Source organism: Amblyomma mixtum, chromosome 6 (genome assembly GCF_055824585.1).
Source record: "Amblyomma mixtum isolate Tamu chromosome 6, ASM5582458v1, whole genome shotgun sequence".
Lineage (NCBI taxonomy): Eukaryota > Metazoa > Arthropoda > Arachnida > Ixodida > Ixodidae > Amblyomma > Amblyomma mixtum.
The window spans coordinates 98,572,490-98,592,283 of NC_143017.1; the positions used below are offsets into that span (position 1 = coordinate 98,572,490).

Here is a 19,794-nt window from a genome sequence, read left to right on the forward strand (position 1 = left end):
ATGGAGAGAGTGAAATGCCCCTCTCGACATTTACGTAGGTGAGAGGAATGAAGGGGGAATTGCGAGAGAGAAGAGAGAGAGGGAGGGGACTGGCGGACTAGTGGTTCGGAAGGTTATGGCTAGAGTGAAGGATTGCGCAACCGGAAGGCGGCTGCCCCGTGAAGAACCCACAGGGTGGCTATCGCGGAAAGAAGAGGTTAGGACGAGGTCGAAGGAGTGCGCAGCGTGAGCGTGGTTCCACGGCAGAATGCAGGGCTAATGGCTACACCAAACCTGTAACAGCGTTCGCTGATTCATTCTCTAAGCCGGTAAGCTATAGGCTCTAGATTTTTTGTATCATTCTGTCGAAGTACAAAAGCATTCCCGTTGACTTCTTTTTATTGTCTCGTTGAGGTGGCGCATCACGAAAAAACATTCGACTTGTGCGGCTTGTGAGGCTGTTCATGGCGATTTCACCGTGATCGCGCGCACGCCGCCAGTCGCGCCAATTATATTTTTGTATTCTCTCATCGCCGGCACTTTCACAACCAGCGCCTCCATCGTCATTCGGAGGAGGACGCTGGGCCATGCGCGCCCTGTTGTCAGGGCTCCTCCTTCGGACCGCTACAGCCCAGCTTCTCCGGGGTGAGTTCTCTCAGAGAGGCGCCCTTGAGTTCCTCAGGCGAGTCACACTCGGGGTACGTCCAGGAGTCGGGATAACTCAGCAGGAACGCCACCTTGCAGTCGCAGTGCAGCGGGTTTCCTGCGCAGAATTCGCGAGACATAAGGGCTTATTTATTTATTTTATGTATTTGCAACGTCGACCCCTCGTAAAAAGTAAAGAGTTATAGGGGTTTCCTACTGGGCTTGTAAGTGGGTTCCTTAGCACCCGTGGAAGTTCCATCTTTAGGAGGTCTGAGGAGGAGAATTCCTCTAACCTTCAAGTGGTATAGTATAAAACTTTGTTCCTCAAAATAGAAAGGGGGTTAGGGTCTTGGGCTGCGGGTGGTATTTTTAGTCCAGGATCCAATCGGTACTTGCTGGCTCTTCGGCCCGCTCAACTAGCACTAACTGATCTCGCGATTAGGAAAACTGATTAGGGCTAGGATTACGATTAAAAGATTAGGAACACTGGCGATTCAGAACGAGACGCACAGCATGGCCACAGAGACGAGAGCTGCTCTCACGTTCATGAAATTTGTACGCTGTCGCGAGCGACAGATTGTGGTCGAAAAGTTTCACAAAGGCTGTACGTACAGCCAGAATCAAGTAAACATTTAACACTTCTCTTTTTTACTTCCTGCTTCCATATAGTTGAGCTATACCGGCATCCAGTCAAGAAACGCAGTTTCTTTTGCAAGCTCAAATTTCGCTTGCTTTCCGCTTACTGCGCCTCTAAAAACGCACTTGCCATGCGCGAAAATAGGCCCTTGAGCTTTTGGTTGCCCCATAGACGGCAGTCACCGTTTAATGTATTACATGCATTGTCTTTGGTTATTCACAGCTCACCAGAGTCTGCAACTTTTCTAATTAAGCAACGATACATACGGTAGATAAAGTCTCCCGTAGGAACTGCAATGCTTGCGTGTCAGTGCTTGCGCTCGGATCGTGTAAGCTGGCTCAGTCGTACGTCACAACTACCGCTCATTCAAGCAAGCCCACAGGTGATCCTTCAGTCTTGCGTTGTTCGTTACCTTCGCCAGCACAACTAACTTTGATGTCCAACGCTGGGACCCGGCATCGCAGATATGACGTCACAGACACGAAGTCAAAACATCGTGCCACGAATATGCGAGGGTACGCAGAGTGTGAAAAACGGAGGTAAAGTGCACTGCAATATAGGGGCAATGGCGGAACCGAGGTGCTTACCGGACAGCACGACAATCGTTTTGTTGTTTCGCAGCGGTGAGAGGCTGCGCTCGTCGAAGCTGCTTATCAGGTTCTGACGCAGGTTCACTTGGCTCAGAACGGGAAAGTCCTCGCCGAAGTCTTCAGGTAGCGACATCAGAGAGCTGTCCCTGCGAGCGGTGACAGAATTGTTTTATTCGGCTGCTCTCTACTCAGCCCAGCCCATTCGTGTGTGTGTAGATGTACAGGCGAGCGCTTTGTTAAGTTCCATATTGTTCGACGCTGCATGCGCTTGAGTCACGTTGACGCGTGTGCGGCCTTCCATTCTAGGCCACGGGAACTTTCGTCTCTCCAAGAAAAAAAAACACACACATGAAGGCGCTGGATGGCGCCACCAAAACAAGGTCAAGGTCACAATGCTGTTGTCATGTATGCGAATGGTATGCGATTAGCTTGCGTGTAGGCCCAAGGCCAACCAATTACAAGCCACAATTACGCGAGTTCAACTGAGAAAATAGGGCCCCTGAATAATTGACGCTGTCTGCAGCTTTAACAGAATAGCATATTTTTCTGCTTATCACATTTTGTCGTTTAGTTTGTCACTGCAAGCACTTAGCACCTTCCGCTAACGTTGCCGTTGCTGAGAGTACGCTTACAAATGTTGTTTAAGAGTGACGCAGAGGAAGGAACACTGCTTGGAGGGAAGTGGTTACACATATACTTCGCTCCCATACACACACAAAGAAAGAGAAAGTTATTGATGGAAAAAGAGAGGGAGGGAATGAGGGCTAGGAACGGGAAAAATAAGGCTTACCGTATAGCATGCGCATTTCTCAAAGTTGTCTGCTGACGTTGTTCTGTAATTTAGTTTTATTATTTTTGCATTAAGGGGCAACGTGAGAAATTGCTTAGGGCTGGTAACTAGATATGTTATATGAAAACCGTCCACCATCTGCCGACCTTAAAAGAAGCTGCCCGTTATTTCTCTCATTTTCACCGAGTGCACCATGGCCGTTTCTCATTACGTGAGCTCTGCGGAAAACGAAATGATATATCTTTTGCAGTGATCAATGCCACACAAAATCAAACACATAAACATTAAAATATGCATTTCGTTAATCTCCGCGGAGTTCAAGGTTGGGTCAAAGTATAGTTTTCGCGTAATGAACAGCGCCTAAGGACCAGGACGAGGAAAAAAACAGACACACTCTCTTTCCTTTCCCGTCCTGGTCCTTTTGCGCTGTTCATTATGCCAAACCGTCACCAACTCAACCAGTTTTACGTTCTAGTTTTTTGCATTTCCGGTATAATTTAGTAAATTTAGAGCCCTTTGTTCTCAGGCTGTGGAGTACATTAGTGCAAACCAGAATATTATAACTTTTTTTTGCCAACCCAAAGCTTGCCATCCAAGGCGCAGTAATAGTTTGGCGATCAGTGTACAGAGTGACGTAAACGGTCAATTTCTGGCATCAGCCGAAGCTTGCATGTCATTACCACCTTAGTTGACTGCGAGTATTCTGAGGAGGAGCTTTGCAAGGGTTTGGTAGCGGGATGTAGATGTAGCAAGTTGGCGGTTGGAAATGCAACACGTGCAATAAAAAAAAGGAGGGTACATGGACATTAAAAAGTAAAATAGTTGGGGAGGCGGATCGATGAGTTCATTGCGTTCCTATAGGCGATCCTCGCAGCCGGTGCTCACCCGATGGTCAGCTTGCGCAGCCTGGGCGCAGGCCTTGGCAGCATGCCCCTGGAGAACTTGTCCAGCGTGCTGCTCTGGATGCGCACGTTCTCCAGGTTCAGCAGCGACGACATCCAGTCGTCCTCCACGATGCCCACTCCCGTCCGGACTATCACCACCTGGGAGGAAATAGATGAAACACTGCACACTCCAGCTCATGGGAATGGAGGCAGGATAGATGAGTGGAAGCGCTGTTTCAGTGCCGTTGTTTCAGTCACGATGTTTCAGCACACTGTTTCAGTACACTGGAGTTTCTGTACGCTTGTATGTAGTACCTTTATGCAATTCACTTGTATGCAGGTCACTTGTATGAAGTACACGTGTATGCAGGTCACTTGTATACAGTACACTTGTATGCAGTACACTTGTATGCATTGCACCTATATGCAGTACACTTGTATGCAGCACACTTTTATGCCGTACACTTGCATTGCCGTGCATTCATGCGCAGAGGGAATACGCTGCATGCATGTTGCACGACATGGATACGTGGCAGCACGTATAGATATGCTGTGCACACGGCACGGGTACATGGCATGTACTGTGCATTCTTTTCCGCTGATGACAACAATACATCAACGCTTTTGCATGAGTACCTGAATGCCGCATGTACAAAATGTTGTGTGTTAGTAGCGCTGTTACGCGGAAATGCAACGGTTTTAAAAAACTACTGAAGAGCCTTATGCAACAAAGCTAGCTGAAATGTATTCCGGTCATAATGTACTAATCTTAGGCATAAAAACAGTAGATACTGTTGTCAGAGCAGGTCGAGTGCAGTATCGTTCATTATACGTGTCCAAACACGCCACCAGTACTGAAATATCGCCCACTCACCACTTGACAATCTTTGCTAAAAATTGGCGTCATCATGTTGCATAACGTTCGACGCGGACAAAGAGCTAACTTTCGCTTTTGAATGTGAGCGAAATGCTTCAGGGACAAATCAGAACTTGAGACTCCCTCGCAAGGGGAGGGAGGCAGGTGAGGGAGGAAGTTTCGCTGTCTGTTCTTCACCCTGGCCGACAAGTAAAAGCACGGGGCTGTTCTAACCTTTCGCAGCCCCGCGGGCAGCTCGTTGAAGTCCCGCGTCAGGTTGAGCCCGGTCATCTCGAAGAAGACCAGCTCCTCGAGCCTGCCCAGTGGACGCAGCGTGGCCCATGTGCGGGGAAGGCTGCTGCCGTGCGTGAAGGTGACCCGCTTGAGGGACGGCTCCAGGCCGGAGAAGAGGCTGCGGTTCGTGTCCGGCTCCAAGAAGGTCCCCAGGGTGACGTTGTTGAACTCCAACATGGACGCCCTGTGCTCTCCCAGAAAGCCTGCGGGGTTAACGTTTGCGCTCACATCTCTGGGGTGTCTGGCTGGTTGGGTACAGCGCGTGCTGTCCGAACCCTCTTAAATGCTGATCGGAAAGCGACGATAGCACCATAAAATGTGATATAGTGTTTTGTCAGCAACAGCAAAAAGATAAAAAAGTAATGGGTTGTTACCCAAATTGTATGGCGAGTGATTCAGCGCTGTCTGTTTCACTGAATAACTTAACAAATGATTACGCGGTGCACGACGTATTTTGTAATGGTTGCTGTGACGTCCGATGGATTCGTGGTTAACTATCAAATGGAGGAAATAAGTATTACTGCGTTTGGACACAGTACTTAATGGCTGTTTGGACACACTACTTAATGGCAGGTTCTTGCAACTGGTTTGTGCTTGTTTTGTGGTCAAGGAAATCCGTGGCTATGGTCGTAATCGCTTTTACACTGCGCATGCCATGATGTGTACTAAGCTGGATTAGTTACAAGAGCGCAGTCTCCTATTGCTAGATCGAGGGCCAACTGATTTGTGCCCTATGACGTTGACGTTAAAGCCGCCAGCAAGGACGACTGGCGCAGTGTGATTGGAACCGGCATTTGAGGTCTTTAGCAAATTTCAGGGTGACTTCTTGAGAGGCCTTTCGAGGAGTTTGGTGAGGTCTTGTTACGACGATTAACAACACAAATTGTTGCGAATGCAACCGCTAAAGTGATAAGACGTAGTCAGTTATCATCAACGAGAGAGTCAAGTTAGACAATTCTAAAATTATGCAAACAATGGAACAATCATGACATTACACAGTAATCTCTTCAGACGTCTAGAAAAACCTTAGGGAGAATTAATAGTCTCTGTATTCACGCCGGGACATATTAATTCACTCAGACCCGCCGCGGGGGCTCAATGGGTGTGGTGTTCGCTGCTGAGACCAAGGTGGCGGCTTTAATTCGAAGCAGGTGAAATGCAAAAACGCCCGTGTGCTGTGCGATGCCAGTGAATGTTGAAAAGCACCAGGTGGTAGAAATTAATCCGAAGCCCTCCACTACGGCGCGTCTCTCACACAGCCCATGTGTCGATTCTGGCGTTAAACTCCACATACCACGTTAATTCATTTAAGAGCCAGCCTGTATGACTCAGTCCTGTTCCATTTATGACCCATCGTTAGTAAACAAAGTAATCACGTTTCCTGGTTGCGAAGGCAGTACTGCGTTTCTGGAGACGTTTTGATTTTCCCGATAAAACGCCTCTTTATTAAACTTTCGATAGGTCTTATATCGCATTTTAAACTGACAGCTGTATTGTATACTTTGACAGAAGCTGAAACAGCACGTCTGAGAAAGAGCTCGTCTTTGAGCATCCCAGAGAACGCTTGCGACCTGACGGAGGACTTTTCTTTGGTGTAAGGCTACTTTATTCGTGCTCATTTGCTCAGGTAATTTAAATATCATTAGTTTCAATATTGGAAGGAGTATCTGACAGTAGTTTCACAGTACCCCATTTACTTCCGCCATATTAGCAAGAACATCTTGAATGTGCCAATGACACAGTAGGTTTTATTAAATATGAAGCCGAGCACTTAAATCTCTGACACTAATTCAGTCCTGCTTGGATGGACGTGAAGACAAAACTACTTCAGGTACATTTGTAAAAGCAACTGATTTTTCCCTTTTTATTATTAATTTGCTGCCAGTTTACTTTGTATCAATTATGTAACCGGTCAAGGGTGGCGTTGTCCGTATTGTATGAATTTTCGTTGCTGTCAGACCATGAAAAATGCTCGCAGCTTCACGGCAGTTAAAGACAGGCATGGTCTGGGATGAGTGTTACACTGGATATACCTATAAAATCTGATTTTGAATTTACTTCGGAAAGCATGCATACATGCTTGAAGAATATAGGAGAAAAAGCCGCACATAAAATACTTGACACAGCTCTTGTACCCTTAGTGTATTCGGCGGAGCTGCGCGGGAAACACGATTTATGCCGTATTTATGATTCTGAAAGATGATTACGGATAAGAAAAAGACTCAGAAACGCAATACTGTGCAGCTACAACACACTGTGAGCACAAATTATCCTATATTGAAATAAACAGGTAGTGAGCTGTCCTCAAGCTTATCTGAAGGCTAACCTTGAACAAGTTCAAAATCGCGCTGTTAAGATTCATTCATTCCGCATACTCATACGACATCAGTGTATTGTTTTTAAAAGCTGAAATTAACTTGTCACTTCTTTCCCATCGCCGGCGCATTGCTAGTCTCTGCCTTTTTCATAAATTCTTCAACAGTTCATTGCACGAAGCACCCTACATCGTACGCCGCATGCACATATCCCAGCGCACTGGTCATCCACTTCAAGTTGTTCGTCCACGCTCCCGTACCACTGCATTCTCGGCCTCGTTTTTTGCCCGGGGAGCATCCGACTGGAACGGCCTTTCCCATCAAGTCGCATCCATTACCTGTCCATCAATATTCCACCAAGAGTTAACGCAGCTGATGTTAGATTAAACCAAACCTCATGTTATATCTGTAGCCCCACCCCTTATGTAATACCCCTGAATAGGGGTCTTTAAGGAAATAAACTGAACTGAACTGAACTCCCTTTTTCTGGGCTAGAACTCGGTCACCAAATATACAGAATACCTGCTCTTGGCAACGAAGGCATATTCCTACCGCGAATAGTAGTAACTTGATGCAGTTAGAAATCGCTTAGAGGAGGCTTTTAAACGCGGCACCGGAGGTCCTGAGGTCTGCAAGTAGATGAGACTGAAACCTCGATTGAAATCTTCGTAACTTCTAGAAGTTCGCTTGCTTTGAAGAGGGAGTTTGTTTCTGTTGCCATCCGCAAGTATTCTGTGTTTTTAATTAGGGGTACTTGGGTAGCATAGCCTGCCTCTAGAAGAGAGTGCGTTAAAGGACTGCCTACTCCCTTTTTACTCCCATAGAGGCTAACCCATCTTTAGAGTGCGGTGTTAATACAGGGGTACAAGACGCTCATCAAAGAGGGCTCTTAGTTTTAGCAAAACAGCACTCTTTCAAACAATGTTTTACGCACATAATAAAGGATCTCGTATGCTTTTAAAATAGCAGCTAGATATTTTATTGCGCTGCTTCAGAATTATTCAAAGTAGATAGAAAGACGTGATTTAGTGATTGAAAGCTATAGTAGGTGCGTGGCTGTGGAACGTGCGAGGGTTCGCGGCAGCGGCTCGCGTAATTTGCAGTATTTTTATTATTAGTTTTATTATTTTAGTATTAGTTAGCAATATCTTTTAACAACATATTGCTTTGATCCTGCTAGGCTGGCTCCGAAGTTGTTTACTTGATTTAAATTGAGCACGGCGGAGAGCGGCGGTGATTCTGATCTGTGACGACTGCCAAGCACGTTTGTTTCTATCGGCGCCGCTTAGTTGAGTTCTTTGTGGCCGCTTTGTGGCCGCAAGTGAGCCCAATGAAGAATTAGTTTTCGGCGTTAATTCACTCTACTCGTTCGTTGTTCACGGCGTTGTCAACACGACGTGACAATATTTGTTTTTTTTTTTATTGCGTAGAAGGCACGTACCGTTTCTTCAGGTAAGATTTAAAAACTAATGACAGCCAAATTTTTCGCGCTGCTTCAGGCAACGTTGTATATTCAAGTGCTCTCTAACGTTATATATTTTATAGAGTACATCTAGTTTCTCATGTTTTCGAAATATTTTTTTTTTCACCACTCCCCCTCTGTAATGCCATTGGCCCTGAGGTGTAAGATAAAAGAAATGTTTACAGAGTCCTATTCGTACAAAACACGACGACTTGTCCTGCTTACGCGTCTCACGACTGTCGCTTAGTTCCGGTAACGAGGTTGTAGCTGAAGAACTAGCCTTCAGTTATTGAGCTCGTGGGGTCAGTCACTCGCCTTGTGATGCGCAACAGTTGAGCCCGGACACTTCGAAAGGGCATGCAATAGAGACTTGCACTGCCTTTAGGTCCCATCGTGTTGGCTCCAGCACCGACTACTTTGCATAAATGTTGAGCACCACAGCTGTCCATGCGCGTTACATGCGCTAGCAACCTGCGACAAACTCCTCCAAAATGCGCATCCGGCCAACCGAAACGCGTCGATGTGTTGTCAGCCGCTATCACCATCGTCAGCATCGTAGCTCAGGTACGCCCACAGCATGACAAAGGCATATCCTGATGCTTTCCGACTAACGTAACCGTGCCCTGCGCCAGTTGCGATGACCCTATCCCCGCAAACTTCCCAATCTCATCTCTCCGCCTTACTCTGCCGCCTCTCTGCTACGTTCGCCTTCCCCTGGAACTACCTCCGTTACCTTCTACAGCTGATATCGCACCTACGGAACTCGTCCATCCCTTGGGTGCCCAGAATTTATTCCCCACTGTACAAAGAGCACGCAAGATACCTGCAGGAATGTACTCCAGCTTGCTGTCCTTGAGCGCGAACCACAGGTCTCCTCCTGGCTTGGTGTCGTGCTTGAAGTGTTTCCCGAAGTCCTCCGGGCTAGTGAACCCCGAGCACGTGAACTCGGCCACCAGGGCATGCCGACGTGTGGTGTCCTCGCACTTGGGCTCGCACCTCGCGCCCAGCGCGAGACACCAGATGAGGACCGCGCTGAAGACTCTGCGCATGGCGATCAGGAGCGACGTCCTAGCGGCGTCTGTGCCTGCCGGTGTCCGCCGAGCCGGAGATCCCCTTCGCGGACGTCCGCGTCTCTTCCCCGGTGGTTGTCTAGCCGCCGGTCAGGGGGCGGAGGAGACCAGACAGGTGTGTCCTCTTCCCACCGCGATCGTCACTAGGCGGCGGCATTTCACGCCTATTAAGAAACGAGCTGGCAAGAAGGCGCGAGGGGAAGGTTAGGTGAAGCAGCGGAGAAGCGAGGAGGGTCGTCTTTTTGTGGTGTTGCAACGCGGCATAGAGAGCGTGGCTTGCATTACTCGCCCTTGGTGGTGGCACGGTTCGCGAACTTACGCAAATGAAGCCCTTTCCTCGAAGCGCGCGTCCATGCAGGATCTTCCCCTTCTCATCAGCTGACAGGGGACCTTCATCTCGCGCGCTGACGCGGCCGCTATAAATACGGACGCTTCCGTGTCGTCGCGTGCCGCGCGCTGCGCACGTGTGTGCGACTGCTGCCTCCCTGCCGTGTGTGTAGTACACTATATGCACTGCGCCTATGTCTCTGTCGCATTTTATTCGTGCTTTGCTTTGTTTTTCCCCGACGGTGCTTGACTCTAGCAGCGTGCGCAGGGCATCGGGGGGAGACAGCTTCTGAAACGACGATAGCGAGACAACACTGTTGAAGTTCGAAGTTCTGCCTTTCACAGAAATTGGAGTATAAAGGTGTGCGTTCGTACAGAGATTGTTTGCAGCGCATAATTTACGGGAGGAGCAGCATGGACCCATGTGTGCTTCGAAACTCGTCAAGTGAAAGGGAGGGCTCCTGGGGGGGGGGGGGGGGGGGGGGGGGGGTTGTAAGTTGATACGGGATTCCCCCTTAGTCGTACATTGAGGGTCAAAAGTGCAAAGGGGGAGGATGCTGTGCCTCACGTTGGCCTTCGGGGAGGAGGACATCGCGCGTGACGTTAGCGGTAATGCAACCGCGTCAACGGGCGTGGGCGTACGGAAGATTTGCGACGGTTGGGCGAGGTTATAGGGGCACCGGATGTAGCTTTCAACATTCGCGCAACTTCAAACGGTACGGACAGGCTCCATGAAAGGGCTTGCAGGAGCCCGAAAGGTAATTATCGCCATGTTTCCACGTATATATTGCGGTATGCCTCGCTGCATAGGGGAAGAAAATGCCAAGGTGTAATTAAAACTGCGCAATTTGGTCGGGCTGATTTCAAGACGAGGCAGTCATCGAATAAATTGGTGCCAGCTGCAGACAATTACATTTCACGTATATATCTCGTCTTAAACTTCTTCGTGCGCGTATACTTATTATCTGACATCATTACAAGTTTCAACAAATCTGTGATGATTCAGTAAGACAGTGCACTGGATACTGAACACTGAGGATTAAACATTTGAGCGGCTGTAGTATTTTGAGCATGCGCATCACGATTGCATTCGACGTCGAGTGTGTCTACGAGCTTGTCTGTGCACGGCGAAATCCTGGAGTGAGACAATCAGACGCCACACCGCGATTAAAAAGCTGAAGACGCTGGACGTTTCTGGATTCTGAGACAGCCGCTTCCCTTCGACTTGTGCGGCAAAGCGTGTGTGTATTATCGGCGTCAAATAAAATGCAAGTGTGAGACGTAAGCTTAAAATTCCAAGAGTACGTGCGCAAGAGTAACATTGACCCTTTAAGGCGCTTTGTACACAATTGTCTACTTAGCAGACTGACACCTTTTTCTGAGAGTGTGTTGCCGCTAGCAGCGATTTCATAGTCTCAATCGAATTAAGCGTTCTTCCTGTCGCAACGTAGTTTTTTTCTTGTGTGTGTTTGTGTCTGCCATGTAGAGAACGCTGTAAATAATACTTCACATAAGAGTGAGCTGGGTAGCTCGTCGTCCACCATTTTTATGCAGGTAGATTTTGCCGTCAGTAATAATATCAAATATTTTTGCTAAGTTTCGAGCTTAATGTGCATCTTCGAAAGAGAAAAGTGATTCTGCGGTCCCTGGGGCGTTTGCTTGACAACTCGAGGCATTTCTGTGGTACTAGTTCCAACCATTTTGTACGAAACCTTGCATATCCTTTTAAAATTTAAAAATTTAAAAATATAAAATTTCGTGCTTGAAAAAACTGTTTTTCTTGAGGCCCTAATATAATATTTTGAACGAAAAACAAAAATGGCGCCTCAAAGAGTTCACCCGTCAAGGCGAAATACACACCTGCTCCGTTGTTATTTTAGAAGAGACGTGGTTGAGAAGTGATAATTAACCACGTGATAATCTCCCCAAATTGTTGTCATTTTGCTCTTCGTGTTTTATTTGACCCATTCACGTTTTGTTTAATTCCTGTAGTATGTCGGGATTCGAGTATCGTTTTTGAGACATTTCCCAGCCGTCTAAGTAATTCAGCGTGAGGGCGAATATCTCCGCTGCCCACTCTTTAGCAGCCATCATGCCTGCACAAGATCAGCCTCCTCATCCTAACACCCTTCCCACTCTACGCCCTCCTCCGTCTCACCCGGCCTTCCTCCTCGGAGTGAAAACCCTATTTCAGCACCGAAAATGTTAAACGCTTTGCCAAGACGAAGACCAGTCCTCTTGTCGAAACGTCGGCAAGCACCCCTGAGGCTCCCCCCCCCCCCCCCCTTCCCCCCATCTTGTTCACTTTTTGAGCGTCAAGAAACCATCTGCCTACCCTCTTTCTATCATGACGTCACTGGGTTCGGAGCATCCAGCCTGATGCGGTGTAATGGCGCATTCCAAAAACATCATAAGTGACGTTACTACAAACCTCGTCCTGCTCCTTTCACGGTAATCTCAGTTACCAACGTACGGTTACGCCGAACATTGCAGCTACTACTGCTACAACTTTGACACTGACGCTCAACCCAGGGGACGGCGCTTTAACAGCTCTCGCTGTAAAAAAAAATGCAGATACAGACTCCAAATGTTAGGTGCAAAAGGTGCAGGAGTGTATTAACACTATTTCCCACATAAGCCTCTGTATTCAACTGAGGGTGCCTACTTCTCGCTCTTCTTATTTTTATTCTTCCACAGCTACCCACATGACCATGTATATCAGTGTGCGCTTCTAAAACATGGTTGATATTTATTGGTATAGCCACGTAAGCTCGGGCTTCTATTGTTAACCAGGTATGCTCTGCAGGGCTCACACAAAAAGTGTTGACTAAGAAATGGTTGAAAATATGGTGTCCTCGAGAACTTCCACTGTCAGACCCAACGTGAGAGCGCTCACTCAGCCAGATCGGCGGTTCACCCGGATGGCATTTCCATAGGCCAACACATAACATCAGGGACTTACGCTCACGACGTACGACGCCATTTACCACGCAGTTCCCCATGCTGGTACCGCTGTGCAGTAAAGGATATGTTATAATGTGCCGGATTGTCTTGTCAGGACTTATACTCGAGCGTGGAGTGGGTATTCGTTCACGGTGCAGTGGCTCAGAGTTGATGTGAGACCTTCTCCGTAGTCGTTCGTACGTGCGTGAGCGTCTATAGGCACATCTCCTTGAGCGCCGCTGCCGCCGTGCTTAGCAGTGCACATGGGTGTGGCATTCACCTGTGCTGCACACGTTTCAAACAATGACCGCCGTTTCTGTCGTTTCTCGGCGGCATACGCTTTATTGCGCGCAAAGTGTCTCATGCTTTGTGTACCTCTGTTTATGCGTGCGACCACTCTTTCAAAGGGGGGAGGAGGGTGCGGAAGGTCCGGGAATTTTTAGAATGATGTTATTGCAAGAACTTTCAGGTCGTTTCCTCAAACACGCGTCGTAGTATCCGATATACACTTGTCGGTGAACGTGACTTTCTTTAGAGTAAGGGTGTGCGAATATTCGAAATTTTCGAATAGCGAATCGAATATCTGCTTATTTTACTCACTGAACAAATCAAATAGTGCCCATTCAAAATTATTCCAATATTTCAAACGATCAGAATTCGTTCTCAACTTTCCGAATAATTTTCGAATAATTGGTGCGAAGTTCGTATAGGGCATGCTGTTGTTTTTTTTTTTTTCGGCAGCTGTTTCAAAAGCAGGGCTTACTCCGACGCCGGAAAGCATGCTGCAGCGATCGGTTTGTGCGGAAAGGAGGATTCAGCACCTCGATGCGGTTCATTTATGTCGTGGCGTTCATATAGCTCATATACGGCCTTAAATATTGAGCGACACGACAGGTCGCTCCAGTCAGGTTCCAGTCAGGTTTGACAAGCCTAGCCACTTATTTAGATCTCAGAGGCCATGGCTCAAACTCTCTCCCTCTCATCAACTGCGATTTGGCATTAGTTTGTGCGCTGTCGTCATCAGTAAGAAAAGGTAATTTTCTTATGGGCGTGACATGATGGTCACGTAGTTGATATACTGGTTTGGTTTATTATGGTTTAACGTCCCAAAGCGACTGAGGCTATGAGGGACGCCGTAGTGGAGGGCTCCGGAAATTTCGACCACCTGGGGTTCTTTAAGTTGATATACTGATTTCGTGTTGCGTGTCCCCTAGTGAACATCACTGTTGCGTGTTTCGACAGATACAGCTTTAGTTCCGTCACGTATAGCGCCGCCACGTCGCGCTTCGGTGTTTCGCACGGATATTCGTTTTTTGTGAATATTCATCCAAGTAGCGAATAATCACACAGATATTCGATTCGTATTCGATTCAGTTTCGGAAAAGCAGTGTTTGGGCACCCCTACTTTACAGGCGAATACGTGGTTGTAACGAAGTGCTGTGATAGCCATTTTGCTGTTCACGAAGTCCGGTAGTTTGGAGTCATCACTATACGAGACCCCCGAACATGGATGGAAGGACCGCTAGAGCCGCTGTCCTATCAGCTGACCCCGCGTCAGAAGCCTTGGATATTGAAGAACATTACGGTGCTAGAAGGGTCATGAAAAAGACGTTAGTCTTATAAAGTCTAGAAAACATTATAAAGTTTAGAAAGCATTATGAATTTCAGAAAGCATTATCAATTTTAGAAAGCAGTAGTGTACACTCAAGGAATAAGATGTAATTTTGTTTCTATACAGAGTAAATACAAATTTCGTTTCAAGTTCTACGTTTTCGTAGTGCCTCGTGCATGCTCTACAGGACGACAATCTCTGAGGTCTGTGAATGTCGAATGCTGCTGATTTGTCTTGAAATAGAGGAGAGGCTAGGCACCCTGATCGACATGGCGTAATCATTCAAGGCGACGCAAAAATTATCCCATAGCGTTACGCAGGAGCTTTATGGCCAGTCAGAAAGTAACTAATGACTAATATTCCACTTGTGGAATGAGCGTCAGACAATTGGAACGGGAAAAGCGCAATCAGGAACTTTAACTAAGGAAAACTGACTAGCAGCGTGTTAATTTCTGATTCGAAAGTACTGTGACCGCACTTTTCAAATGATTCCATACTGTGCGTGTACTTTCTGCCCTCAAGTTATTATTTTTATGTTTTTGAGTTCGCATTTGAAAGGTCCCATTTACATTTTGAAATGCTCAGATAGTGCCTCAGTCTGAACGGCGAGAGAAATATTTAGTGCAAGCTTAACTAACGACAGTATTCTCTGAGGCTAACGGTATACTGTCTGGCAGTACAAAACTTTCTTAGCGTTGATTTAAAGGCTAATAGATTCTAACTGTTAGATGGAAAATGAAGGTTTTCAGTTGTTTGAAGGGTAAGCTTTGTCATTGTCGATTACCTTTCGATTTTATTACTCTGCCAACAAGTGCCACTTTAGCCTTCGGTCTTGTGAATGACGGCTGCAAAATTTTCACAAGCAGGATATACCCTTTGAGGATTTACTCGGAGAATACTGATCTTTCCACGAATGTTAATCATGGGAAAGAAAGGCTACAGAATGGAGCCACAAAGACGGCGAAAAGCCACGAAGGTTTAGAGAAGAATACCGTAAAGAAGCCTTTAAAAGAATGAGGAAGCAGAAACACAAACTCACAAAAGAAAAAGGACCATGCCGGAACCCATTCGTGCGCGGCACTTCTGACGGGTGCGAGATGCAACGACGAGAAGGGGCGGCGAAGCGCTCATTCTTTTTTTATTTTATTCACTTTTCGGGAACGCCGCAGCTCAGCCTGTCCGGTGTGAGTTCGCGGAGGGGCGTCTTGGCCAGCGCGGCGGGCGTCTCGCAGTTGGGATACTGCCAGCTGTCCGGGTAGCCGAGCAGGAAGAGCATCTCGCAGCCGCACTCCACGGGATTCCCTGCGCGACCAACCGGTCACTCCGGCCCGCCGCTCGGCGAGCAAGAAAACAAAGCGCGCATGATGAAGTGCGACGACTCTGCACTCGGCATTGGTTTGCCTTTGCTCGCTTTCTTGCTTTGCGTCGTAGTTCGTTTTTTGATTACGTCGGCAGACTTGGAATGTGTGAGATTAAAATATAAATGGCTAGACTCAAAACAGCGCGCACGTCTATCCGTTTTTAAAGGGACACTGAGGACAGATTGGAGTTGGCCTGTATCGACTGATTACCACATTTTACTGACAAATATTCTACTTCTGTTGGAAATGAAGCTGTCATAAGCTGAAGAAGTTCAAATAACGAAATAAAGTCAGCGCCACCGCCGGACGTTTTCGCAAGCAAATTGCTGTGATGTCGAGAAAGTTCTTCAGTAGCGGATCCCTGAGGCTGAGCTGCCCAGCCCCTTTCACTTACAAACGGCGACCAAGGAGTCTGTTTTGGCCTTGCCGTCACGAATTTGAATCTAGTGACGGGAAAACAACGTTTTCTTTTGAAATCCGTTATATTTTTTCCAGCACCAAATGTGTATTTAGGTGCCGCATAAACATCAGTATAGCGAAAAAAGAGCTGAAGAATCGGTTTCATTAAGAAAAAAATAGGAAGTTATCCTCAGTGTTCCTTTAAAGTTATATTGCAAATAACTTGTTTGCGTGGAGGTGGACGGTTTATGCTGCCCTCAAAGCCTTTTCTGGCTTTGCTTAAAAAAAAAATGGAGGAAGGAAGACGTGCTACAGGCACGTCTACAGGCTTTCATGCGTGTGAGTAAAAAACGAAATTTCGACATAATTCCCTTCAGCGGGAGACCATAGTTTAAAAAAACAATGTCGACGTCAGATGTTCATTTGGTCTTTCAAAACACTTATTTTGAGAAAAATTCTAATAAAGAAAAACACTGTGGCTTTCGAATATAATTTATAATGAACTTAGCGCCAGTTAAGAAGGCATCTGCATCGATTCTTCGTCATTTTTTCCTTGCTAACGACTGATTTTCGAACCGTTTTGCAATAGATACAAAATTGTGCTTAACAGCTGTGAATACTGACTGCCCTACTATTTTCATTTTTTATTTATTAGTTGGCTGATTGTCTGATTTGGCTGGTTTTGCAGAATTTACAAAAGTGAATAACACTGTAATGCACTTCAGAGGCTATTTCCAGCACTAAATGAACTCAACCATCGAGCTTACATAAGTTTAGAGGCAAGTGCCAAGTCGGTTGCTTTCTCGCTGACGTCATATGGTCATACCTAAAGGGCGAAGAACCCGCGCTAAGGCACAATGTACGAAAATAAAAATACTCACCTGTTAGCTGGACATCAACCTTGCCATTCTTCAGCGGAGCCAGTGCGCCCTCTTGAAATGTGGTGATTTTATTCCTTCTCAGGTTGAGTCTTTCGAGAGCCGGGAAGTCCAGTGCAAAGTCGTCAGGAAGCGCTGACAGGCGTGTGCCGCTAATCCGTATAATAGAAACAATAAGGTGATGTGTTAAGGCGTAAAGAAGCGACTATTGAAAGTCTAAGCATACCTGCAGTTCAATGGGGTACCACATTATATTCTAGAATACTGTCCACAACGACGTTGCAACGTTAATTTGGTTAGTGGTTTGTAGAGCTATGTGCTTTTCTATCAGAGAATGCAGTGATAATGAAGGCTGCAGGAGCTTCATGTGCTTTGTCGGCGAGCATTCATTAAATTGCTTCCCGTTCATGCGCCCGTATCTACAAGTCCCTCCATTACGAAAGGGTAAACCAGTTGGCACAAAAAGACGAATTTCTCACTAAACCCAAAAAACTGGCTTTTGGATATTATACGCCAAGAGAAAAACTAGTTGCAAAACTAGCAAAAGCATGGATTTTGAAGATAGTTTTGAAGTAATCATCATGCGAATGCTCAAGCTTTGTTCTCTTCCATATTGAAGGCACCTGTACACTGGTGCAAAAATCCGCGCTGGGCATTATGTTGGTACAAAAAAACACTGCGGGTTTAAGATATGACATTGCTTCAGACAGATATGCTCTCATCGAAGGGTCTAACTAGAGGTATGGTAGTAAAATGACGCTATGCAATTTAAAATGTGCGCAAGATGCTGTAGTTGAAAAACATCGTGCGCGGAGAGAGCGACCGATCTTTTCGCCTTTACTTTCGTTCCTTTCTTCCCGTCTGCGCCTTACTAAAGTGATAAACGGCATGCAGTAGCTCTTCTTGGAGAAGCGTTAGGGCACTAGATGTCTCTTTAGGTGCTTACGGATTCAGCTCTGGAGATACAAATTGTTTAGCACATCCCGACATGTCGTTATGCAGGACAGGAATGTTGATTGGGGCCATCTGGCGTTTAGCATTTCAGAAGTCGCCTTGTGAAGGAAAGTTCTTCCATTTGGTTCATCCAAGTAGGCGACCGCTCTGTTTAGCCCTGATCCTGCTCAGCCATCACTGCAGAGCACTGAAGTGCTCTCTGCATAATCCAAACGAAGTGCGGTCGCAATTTGTTCTAGACTGGCTGCACAACGGTTCCTCAATTTTCCCTTCCGACAAAGCATGGGCTTCAGAAAGAGGAAACAGGTCGATACTTACGTTATCGTAAGGTACTTCAGCTTGCTTGCGGGCCTCGGAAGCATTGTTCTTTCGAACTTGTCCAGATCGACCTTGTCAATGCGCAGGTTCTCGAGGTTATCCACGGAGGACAACCAGCGGTCGTCCACGCCCGAGACCGTGCTTTGGACGACGGCCACGTCCCTGACACTGGCCGGTAGTTCGTTGAAGTCGCGGCCAAGACGAAGCGACGCCATCCTGAAAAGCAGCAACTCCTTCAGGGCTCGATTACCCTTGAGTAAACTCCACGACTCAGGCAGGCTGCTGTTCTTGTGGAAGACTAGTTTCTCCAAGGTATCTTGCAGCTCCTCGAACACGGAGGACGCGTCGGAATCCGACGTTCGGTAACTTCCCACCGTCACGTTGCTCAGGACGAGCATAGAAGGCTTGACCCTCTTGAAGACTTCGCGCGGGATGAACTCCAGGCGACTGTCCTTGAGGACGAGTTCCAGTTTTCCCCCATCGCTGGATCTCTCAGGGACGTTCCTCTCTAGCTCTTCGGCCCTGGTGAAATCCGAGCAAGTCAGCTGCGGGTGATCGTAATGAAACGGCGTCGTTTCCTGGCACAAAGGGTCGCAGTGGACGACACTCATAACCACGCAGAAGGCTACGAAAGAGAACACCAGCCGTGCACGTTCAGACCATCTTCTAAAAGCCGCCATGATGCGGGCTTCGCTCTCCCACAACCGACTGCTTCTTTCGTTTGCACACAAGCTGCGGAACTCCGACGGAGGACAACAAAGGTGGCGCTGCGTTTAAATAGCTTCGCTGGGTGCGTATTTGGCACGAAGTTTAAAGGGAGGACGAAAAATACATGAACGCAAGAGAGAGGTGCGTTGGAAGAAATAAAACCGCACGCTGTCTTCAAGGGGACCTTGAAACGATAATGAAGCCGTAATGAGTGTGTTTGCCGGGTACCGTTACGTTCTTCTTATTGCCTTCTTTGCAGCGGACGGCACCGTTGTCGGAAGCTGCCGTCAGCGAGAAAGAATGCCGTCGGCGTGCGTGACTTGAATGCCAAGCAGTCGGGAATCGCTTTCTCTCAGCGCAGCGCGCTATGGACTGCGATGCGACGCTGGTGCGATTGTACCTCGAGCGCCGGTGCAGTGTGTAAATAATGTCTGACAGTAAATATTCCCATTCACAGGCACAATGCGCTAATGGTCAGAGGAATTACCGAGCCGTGACTTTCAAGCTGCTCCCTCTCTCCATCTCTTTCTTTTTTTTGCTCATCGAAACTTTGGGATTACCGGCTTGGCAGGGTGGCAAATGACGGAAATAAAACAGAAACAAGACAAAAACGCCGAGATATTACTTTTATTGCTCTCTGAATGTTTCCAAACACCCGGCAGGCGTTTTCGCTTTTGAACGCGTATAGTAACCGTGGCAAAGCTTTGCGCATGTGAATGTCTGATTAGTATTGCAGGCACGTAGAGCGCCTTGGAAGGTCCGGTCGCTCTTT

General features: G+C 47.1%; 2 protein-coding genes across 2 annotated transcripts; both read right to left on the reverse strand.

Moving 5' to 3' along the window:
• Window positions 1–360: 360 nt before the first annotated feature.
• LOC149339817 (toll-like receptor 2) lies at window positions 361–9,808 on the reverse strand. Its single transcript, XM_089548482.1, has 5 exons — window positions 9,276–9,808; window positions 4,616–4,878; window positions 3,527–3,684; window positions 1,849–1,997; window positions 361–742 (listed from the first exon to the last, which is right to left on the reverse strand). The coding sequence occupies exons 1-5, from the start codon at window positions 9,499–9,501 to the stop codon at window positions 582–584; spliced, it is 957 nt and encodes a 318-aa protein (XP_089404608.1). The 5' UTR covers window positions 9,502–9,808; the 3' UTR covers window positions 361–581.
• Window positions 9,809–15,518: 5,710 nt separating this feature from the next.
• On the reverse strand, window positions 15,519–19,076 carry LOC149339818 (uncharacterized). Its single transcript, XM_089548481.1, has 3 exons — window positions 18,315–19,076; window positions 17,046–17,194; window positions 15,519–15,706 (listed from the first exon to the last, which is right to left on the reverse strand). The coding sequence occupies exons 1-3, from the start codon at window positions 18,992–18,994 to the stop codon at window positions 15,552–15,554; spliced, it is 984 nt and encodes a 327-aa protein (XP_089404607.1). The 5' UTR covers window positions 18,995–19,076; the 3' UTR covers window positions 15,519–15,551.
• Window positions 19,077–19,794: the final 718 nt, after the last annotated feature.